We start from the raw sequence: 8,937 nt of genomic DNA on the forward strand, positions 1-8,937 counted from the left end.
GACAGTGCTGGAGTCTCCATCCCTGGAGGGGTGGAACAGACACGGAGGTGAGGTTCTCAGGGACATGGGTTACAGGTGGATTTGGCAGTGCTGGGTTAATGGTTGGACTTGATGATCTTAAAGGTCTTTTCCAACCTAAACAATTCTATGATTCTGTGCCTCTATGGTATGGATACTATAGGCCATGAGCCCCTTGGTGCATCTCTTTGCTGCTCTGGAAGGAACCACCCACCTGCTGATGGGTGTAAAACACATCCCGTGTTCTCGTGTTGTCAGGGGAGAGTGTGAACTGGGAGCTCCTGAGCACACGTGTCACTCCTGACAGACAGCAAGGGGTCACCCGGTGCAGAACACACAGATCCCGTATGGATCATGTATGGAATCTATGTGGATCCTGTATGGCTCACATGTGCGTCCCCTACGGAGCGTGTATGGGTCCCATGTAGATCCCGTGCGGGTGCCCTATGGATCGTATATGGGTCCCGTGCGGATTCCATATGGATCCCGTGCCGATCCCACACCGGCACGGAACCGCTCACACAGCAGACCCGCACCGGGCCCTGCAGGGGGCGCCCTCCCTCCCGCGGCACGCATGCGCACACCCCCCTCCCGCCCCACCGCGTCCCAGCCTGGCGGGCGCCACCAGGGGGCGCCCGAGCGCGGCGGCGGCGGGCGGGGCGGGCGCGCGGCGTGTGACGCGGTACGGCGGCCGAGCGGGCGGGGCGGCGGTGGCGGCGGGAGGAGGAGGTGGCGGCGATGGAGCGGCTGGAGCGCTGCGGCCGCGGGCTGCGGGCCGGGCTGGCCGACGGGCGGGTGCGCCGGCGCCTGCCCTGGCTGCTGGTCGCCATCGTGCTCCTCGGGTCCGCCCTCAAGGATGGCGACCTGGTGCCCGAGACGCCCATGCAGAACAAGCGCAACCCGCTCAACGTGTGAGGAGAGGCGGGGGCGGCGGGACGGGCGGAGGGCAGGACGGGGGGTGAGCAGGACGGGGGGTGAGCAGGACGGGGGGTGAGCCGGACGGGGGGTGAGCCGGGGCCGGCGGGGAGCGCGGGCTGTGCCGGGGCGGGGGGCTGTTCACTTTCCTGGTCCGGTAGAGTCCACACGACTGTGAAGTTTCAGAATAAGAGGAGTTTCTTGCTCAGTCTTTACGGGAAGAGGGGAAAAAGAAAAATAACAGGTTTTTTCCTTTCTCAGCTCCCAGGTAATTCTGCAGGTTTGAGCAAACTGCGAATTGCTGAGCTGTTCTAACAGCAAGCTGAAGGAAATAAGTCTTTTAGCATCTCATGCAAAAGCAGAGTCCCCGCCATCCTTTCCCCGTACTTTGGCAATGATTTAGCTGGTTTAGTCACTCTTTACAAATGCGTTTGAATGTTTTGAAGGGCGCGAGGATGGCGATGAGCTGGGCCGGTGCTTCGCCTGCTGCGGGTCGGAAAGTGAAGCTAAAATTGCTGGTTTCCCCGGATACTTGGGGCACTTTTTACTTTATTGATTCGAATTTGTCATTTGTTGACATGTGGGAGAGGAGCTGCTTTTAGTGCGATTGTGAAGGGTTGGCAGGAACACTTAGTGAAATGGACCTTGCAATAAAAACATACTACAGTTCAATTTCCCCTGTTTAAACTGAGGAAGGCAATCTGTACTGGCAGTTCCTGAAGCAATTTTTTTCCCCACAGGTTGCTTGCTTGTGGGTTTGCCGGCAGCAATGATACTCACAGCCTTTTTTGCTTTTAAGTGTCTCAATAAAATGAGGATTTTATTTACAATTCCTATTCCATGGTAGCAACTCTAGTTGCCACACAGGTGCGACTTCTGTAAAACTAAGAGCAAAGGAGGTACTCCTCAAAATCCTGGGCAAGGATTTGTGTATGCCCAAGGAAAGCTCTCTGCAACTGGAGGGACAGCGAAGAAACAAACACTTTGTGTTTTTTCATTTATTTTATAGGGTGATAACGGAGGAAAGGCTGATTAAGAAAAAGAGTCAGCCCTTCTCCTGACTGCCTTACTCAGTGTTAAGAGGGTGACGTTGTGAAGCAAAGATAATTGAGATGGAGGAGGAGCGTCAGAGGACGGGTTGCTGTTGTCAGGCTGGCAAGCTAAAAATACGTTCTTTGCAGCTGCATTCTGAGTAGGGCAGAGTTGAGCGGGTTTATAGGGTAAAAGCAATTGCAAAACTGAACTGCCAGTCTGAACAAGGGCTCTAGGTCCCAGGGAACGCTGCCTGGGAAACTGGTGAAGTAGCTGGTTGAGAGAATATTCAGGTGTTGAGCCCGAGAGAAGTAGAGGGCAGTGGGTTAAGGTTTTGGCTCTGCTTTGCTTTGAGGGGAGGGCACAAGTGTCTGACTTAGCTCTAAACACTGACCTTGAAAACCTACTTCTTCTAGCACCACCACTCACCCCAGCTGCTGTGAAGTCTCACATGTGCATATTTCTCTTTTGGTTTTTCTCTGGCAGATATTTTGTCAAGGTGGCTTGGGCATGGACATTCTGGCTTCTGCTACCCTTCATCGCAGTCACCACCTACCAGTTTGCCGGGAGCAAGTTCCTCTACGGCCCCACGAAGAGCGTTCTGATGGTGCTGCGGCGTCTGAGCGCGCTGCTGGTGGGCACTGCCATCTGGTACGTCTGCACCGGACTCTTCATCTACATCGAGAATCTCACCGGCGCGTGCTCTACATCGAGTGAGCTCCGCGAGCCCCGCCGGCTGTATGCCACCAAGCAGGAGTGCCACCAGGACAACGGGATCTGGGATGGTTTTGATATCTCAGGGCATTGTTTTCTGCTCTCGTACTGTGCTCTGATGATCATGGAGGAAGTGGCGGTGCTGGAAGGCTTGTCCATAGACCAGAACTCCAAGCTGCATGTTGTGGTCAACATTCTGTTTGTGTCCTTGTGTTTTCTCACCATGATCTGGGTGTTCATGTTTCTCTGCACTGCCCTGTATTTCCATGACTTCAGTCAAAAGATTCTCGGTGTGCTGATAGGTCTGTCAGCTTGGTATGGGACATACAGATGTTGGTACTTGAAACCCTTTTCTCCTGGACTGCCTCTACCCAGTATACCTTTGAGTTCAAAGAAGTACAGTTATAGCAGATAAAATAAGTTTTAAAATTTTTGGACTTTGCTTTCAGTACTGGAGTAGTTGAATGTAGGAATGGTTACAGTATTTCCACTGTAAGGAGCAAGGTGATGGGCTGAAGGAAACCAAATCTGTACTAGCTGAGGGCTGGCAGGTGGTAACAAGCTTCTTCCTCAGGAGAAAAAAGAAAGAAAAGGTATTGGAAGAGGTCTGTCCTTGTTCAGGAGCTGGCAGTCCCAGCAGAGAAATCAGAACTTGGGTCTGTTTCTCTTACTAATAAATGGAGGAGCGGGTCCAAGGCTGACAGAGGCCTTTGCTCTTTAAGAGCTTAATTGATCTCAAATTAGTTCTCCCTCTTTCTTTGATTTATTTATGTAAAAATATCATGAGTGATCCAAATCTCATACTTATGTTTTTTAAGATACTCCTATTTGTATTGCCTTACGCGAAAGCTGTAATGACAGCGATGCTAAATGTGGCAAAAATATCAGTACTTATAAAGCAGTATATAGCTCTGTTGTGAAACTAGAACATCACGTTATCAAGTGTTAAATACACTAACTTGCCACAAATGCTTCCTAGCTGTTTGCACCTTCTGCAACAAAGAGAGAAATTTGAGATGTGATGTCTTAAGCAGACCATGACCTTAAATTCATGCCTGCCTTTGAAAAGGAAACTCCTGGAAAACAAGCCTTAACTTTCTCCTTAGGTGAAGTATCTGTAATAGTATTTTGCCATTTTATTCCTGACACACACACAAAAAAAACCCCTTCCAATTTTGCTAAGAAGTCTAATATGAGAATTGGGGTTTTAATTTTTTTTTTAATCTTATGAGTTGCACACTTTGCAACAACGAGTACTATGTGGTGTGTAGACGAACAATGAAATGTTGATGTCATGAACAAGTTACCTAAACCTGCTATTTCCCCAAATAGCCTGCTTGGTAATGAGTGAAGCACATTATTTATCATAAGAGCTGCCAAGCCCTGCGCTTGAAGCAATATTTATTCTTGTTTATCAGCAGTATCAATAGACTACTTGGTTTTAATTGCACATGAAGCTGTGGCCACTTTTGATGTGGCTGAAAACCCACTACTGAATAAAACACTACTATTGTATAATGAATGTATGGAGTGGGATGGGTTTACTCATCATATCAATGAAACATTTAGCGTTTTATATCTTGAAGAGGCTTATCCATGTTGCCGTTGCACAAAATCTGTTTGGCAGTTGTAGTGGTGAGCGGGACAGCCAGGACGGTCTGCGGGCAGGGCTGCAGGTACCGTCTGCTGATCTGCGAGAGAATGGGACCTGTCTGTAGCGTTTGCAAGGTGAATATTTAGCTGAATACAGGATATGACGTGTCGTAGTCTGATCTCAGCACGTTTCTTTTTGTCGTCTCAACAGCTTTCTCCCAGCAAGAGAGCGGTAGCGTTTGCAATAAGTCCAGCACTGTTAATCCCACACTTGTGGTCTATCTCTAGGAAAGCTGGATTTGCTGGGATTTCCACTAAATTCAGTGGCAAGTGGGAGTTGTGCATCCTTAGAAAGTACAAATCACCTCGCAGAAGGAAGCTGTTTCAGGAGGTTGTGTGTTTTCTATCAAGCTCCTCCTGTTGTTTTTGCGTCAAATTGCCTTTTAAGCTGATTCTTTGGGAAATTTGCACTGATTAACTCATATTGGGTTTAACTAAATTTGTTTAAACAATGCAAATTAATTTGCAGATGTTCTTTTGATGTAATGTGAGCCTGGTCCCAATACAGTTAAGCTAGACCGCAAGCCACATTCACCATGAAAAAGGATTATATACCCAGAAGGTTTTCTGATTAATTTAATTAGATATAAATTTCTATTTTAGGTTGTCTTTGTGTAACTTTGCTGTATAGACAAGGCCTTGCAACAGGAAATGCCATTTATTTAAACCAACTGACTTGCTGAAATTATCTTCCGTTTCAGAAACGTTTTGTGCAATCACTATGTGGGTATTTCTGTGCGCTTCTAACCATTGTAATACGATTTTTTTTTTTATTATGGGAATAATGTGGGATATGTTTATTCTCAAAACTTTTATTTAAACAATGAAAGAAAAACACTTGAAAACTTTATCAGTGTTTGTGTCTTTGAGAATCTCTTTCTGATGTCCATAAAGACGCTGCTGCTGCTCTTCATTTCCTCAAATTATCCAGCCTCCTAGTGGTTTTGTGACTACTGAGCTGCAGGATCCAACCGACACTGATAGTTCTGCAGTATTTGAATGGGTTAATATAGCACAGATTGTGAAAAGCACAGGGTATAAAAAGAAACGAAACAAATCAAAGCAAACAAAAGCCATGCCTGACAAAAGCAAGTTTCCGAATGTGTGCCTCTTCCACTGGGCAGCTCATTACACGGACATGGGCAGATGCTCATTGTAGCCAAGTGAAAGCCTAATCCCTTGCAATAAGTGGAAAAGTTCTCGTGGGCTGCAATCCCGGTTGGGAGTTGGGCAATCTTGGCGTGCGTGTCGTTCTCTTTGCCCACAGACCCTGTGCCAGCTCTTGGCTCAGGAGGTTCCCTTGTGCTCCAGACCTTTTCTTTGCACTTTTTGACTCCTGTTTCAGAGTCAGTCTTTGCTTTTTTGTACCTTAACTGGAAATCAAAGGTTGCAAATTTTCTGTTTGTGTATTTGCCATCACCTTTATCTGACTTCCCTCCCATAAAAGCACTTTTATCGTTAGAATAAAAATAGAGCCTCTCTGCAACAGATTTGCAACCAAAGAGACACAGTGCTGTGTGTAGCTGAATTTGATGTCCTCTGCCCAAGGCACAGATCCTTCCTTTCAGTTGTCAACAGGCATTGTTAATTTGCTTGAAGTTTTGATTTTGGTTTTGTTCAAGTGTAATATGTTAAATGATAAATGTTCACATTTTGTAGTAGATTCCAAAAGAGCAGCTGTAATCACGAGAAACACTTGATCTTTTTCCTTTCTTTTCCTACATTAAAGTTAATTCAGCGCAGTGTTCCTCTTATTCCTGCTAAACTGTTTGTCTGTAGAATGACTTGGAGAACTTTTATCTCCAACATCTTTCTGACGTATTACATGTTTCAGCATTCATGTGCTATTTTTTCAATGCCTGTGTTTAAATTCAGCCTATTTTGTGGGCTCTGGATCACGGGGTTTTCACAGGAGCAGCGTTTGGCCTGACTGGTGGGGCTGAGGTTGTTCTTGGGGCCTTAAGCGTTTTACTCGACTGCAACCAGCAAGAAGGGAGTCTCAGCTAGGACATGGTGGGAAGATAAACTGGGTAAGGATTCATTTCACTCTTCACTCACCTGGCCCTCTTGCAAATGTTGGCGTCACTGGAGGCCAGATCAGGCAAACAGGAAAGTTTAGGTCTTTCGTAAGAACTATTCGAACAGTTCAGACTAAACATCTGACATTGGGGTCTGATTCTTCCTCAGAGTCTTTGTTCAAACCCACAATTCAGTGAATGCTTCACTGGCGCTCAATGTTATTCTGGGTTTGCCAATTTATTTGTGTGTACTAAAACTTAGGTTGTGGAGCAGCTGTAAAAAAAACCCCTGTTTTTATGACAAAGTGAGAAACACCCAGTTGTGCCCTGTCGCACTTTCATGGAAAAACTATAGAGCTTGCTGTGATATATAAATGTTTTGGAAAATCAGGCTTTATTTGTGAACACAAGTCTCTGGTCACTTTTTGTAGTGAACTAATACGTTTTTACCACCATGGCTTAAAGCAGATCCCTGCAGCTCTTCTGCAATCAGCCTTTTCCAGCTCTTTCCCTTTGATCAGCCTGTGTTTATCTCTGTGCACTCAGAAACTTGTTCCCTGGGATTATTTCTTTTCCGAGCTTCGTCTGACGTCCTGGAGCGCAGATTAGTAATAAATACTCTTTCCCTTTGCTAGATGCTCGCTCTATCTTTATTCTGTCTTCCCCTCTTTTAAGTATTTTGCCAAAACTTAAGATGAAAGGAATTATTACTAGCAAAAAAAAAAAAAAAGGCTGTTGTGACTCTGAATTCATAATTAACTGTTGTTAAAAGGAGTTGTTCTGTCACTGTAATCACGTTTACCTTAATTTATTGAAGCAGAACTACACCCAGCGTGTTTGAACTCATGGAAGGAAGGAGCAGGTGAAGTGACGGTGCCACTTGGTGTAGCAGAGTTTGCTTTGTCTGTTTCTCAGGGAGCAAGCACTTCATTTTCTTTAAAAAGTAGTTTCACCGGGGTACTTCGGGGGAAAATATGAATTAATTTGAATGTGGGAAGGGTACCTCGGTGCTTAAACAGAATACGCAACGAGAACGTAGAGTTTACAAATTGAGACAGCAGAAATGGAAATGACTATTGGAACTGAGTGCAATCCCTGAAATTTCAGGCAGTTATGTAGTAACATTTAGAAAGATTGTTGTTCATTTTTTAGCTGCCCTCTGTCCATCACAAAACACAAGCAATGGAATAAGCCTTGTAGCAAGCTGAACAACTTCTCTGTAAAGCTTTGGAACTGTAATATGGCACAGAAAATAAGTAGCTGACGGGCTTTACCGGTGTTAGAGGAGAGTTGCATATCAAGGGAAAGAAATACTCAGAAAAACGTCCTTTCTCTGTATTGCTTTTCCTGACCATGTATCCAGTGGTAGATCTGCAGCTGTACTGTAAGGCCAAAGGAAAAAAAAGTGTGGAACAAAGTAAATACGGGTAGTTATTTTTCATCTCATCTCTCTGAAGCCTTTTTTCCATATCCAGTCTCGGCTGATTTTGCAGTTTCAGGTCATGTATTCCCTCAGTTACGCAATTCAATGCATTTAATCTGTGCGAAGCGCGGTTGCTGTCAGAGCAATAAATAGGCATATCCTCAATGTAAATGTCAGCTGAAATCTCTTCCCGAATCCTCTGCCGTTCCACGGTGCCTTCCCTGAGCAGAGCAGCGCAAGAGGTTACACGCGATGTGGCTGTGCTGGCCACAGCTTTAATAGGTTGAGACTCGGTGCTGGGGAAAACTCAGCTTAAATAGGTTGTGGCTCAAAATAGTTGGCTCTGGTGCAGAAAGGTGGGTAAAATAATGGAAAATAAAGATGATGCTAAGCCCACAAACCCTGTTAGCCTTATCCGAATGTGTGAATTGTTGCAGCCAAACCCATCAGGGTGGTACTGATGGGGAATGGCGCCCAGGGTCTGCCCTCTGTGGTTTGCAGGTGATGGAAGCGACACATTTAATGTGTGCTTGGTGTTGTCATTCTAGATCACAGCTCTGCCCAGCACTGAGCACCGGGCTCCAGCTTTGCCATTGCCTGACCTGCCTGGTTTGGTTTTTGGAAGAATGGGAGTGATGGAGAGTTGAGCTTTTCAAGAATATTTTTTGATTTTGTTTATTGTCATGATTTGGAAGATAAAAATATTATGCCCAGGTGGTCTTTTGTTTTATTTTGTTTTCTAGGGATTTTGTTTGGTTTTATGTTTGTTTCATTGAGGGTTTGTTGGTTTTTTTTCTTCTGTGGGTTTGTTGGTTGTTGTCGGGGTTGGTTTGTTTGTTTGGTTGGTTGGTTGGTTTTGGTTTGGGGTTACTTTTTTCTGCTTGTGGCCAAGAATCCTCCCTGTTGCTGTTCTGTAGCGATTGGCTCCAAGGGCATGGAATGGAAAGAAATTAGTTGTGGTAAGTAAAAATAGAAGAGCGTTCCAGGAGGCTGCAGTGGAGTGGCATGGCCTTGTGATGTAAAGAGTATGTGCAGAACAGCACTTAACCATGAAGAATGCTTGGTTCTATCGCAAGAAGTGCCTGTGGCGTTATACAGCACCCGCAAACCTGGTTACGCTCTGTTCTGATTGCAAAGTAGCTTTATTTGGATAACTCTCTCAGA

General features: G+C 45.5%; 1 protein-coding gene across 1 annotated transcript; it reads left to right on the forward strand.

Annotated features, from left to right (window-relative positions):
* The first annotated feature begins 741 nt into the window (after positions 1-741).
* On the forward strand, positions 742-5,180 carry FITM2 (fat storage inducing transmembrane protein 2). Its single transcript, XM_065850201.2, has 2 exons — positions 742-929; positions 2,452-5,180. The coding sequence occupies exons 1-2, from the start codon at positions 757-759 to the stop codon at positions 3,092-3,094; spliced, it is 816 nt and encodes a 271-aa protein (XP_065706273.1). The 5' UTR covers positions 742-756; the 3' UTR covers positions 3,095-5,180.
* The last annotated feature ends 3,757 nt before the right edge of the window (positions 5,181-8,937 follow it).

Source organism: Patagioenas fasciata, chromosome 16, assembly GCF_037038585.1.
Source record: "Patagioenas fasciata isolate bPatFas1 chromosome 16, bPatFas1.hap1, whole genome shotgun sequence".
Lineage (NCBI taxonomy): Eukaryota > Metazoa > Chordata > Aves > Columbiformes > Columbidae > Patagioenas > Patagioenas fasciata.

Bases quoted from the DNA above. Each gene is read 5' to 3' on its own strand.
- FITM2 (XM_065850201.2), top strand. From the start codon at position 757: ATGGAGCGGCTGGAGCGCTGCGGCCGCGGGCTGCGGGCCGGGCTGGCC. The intron at 930-2,451 runs GTGAGGAGAGGC...TTTCTCTGGCAG, and splicing joins AAGCGCAACCCGCTCAACGT to ATATTTTGTCAAGGTGGCTT.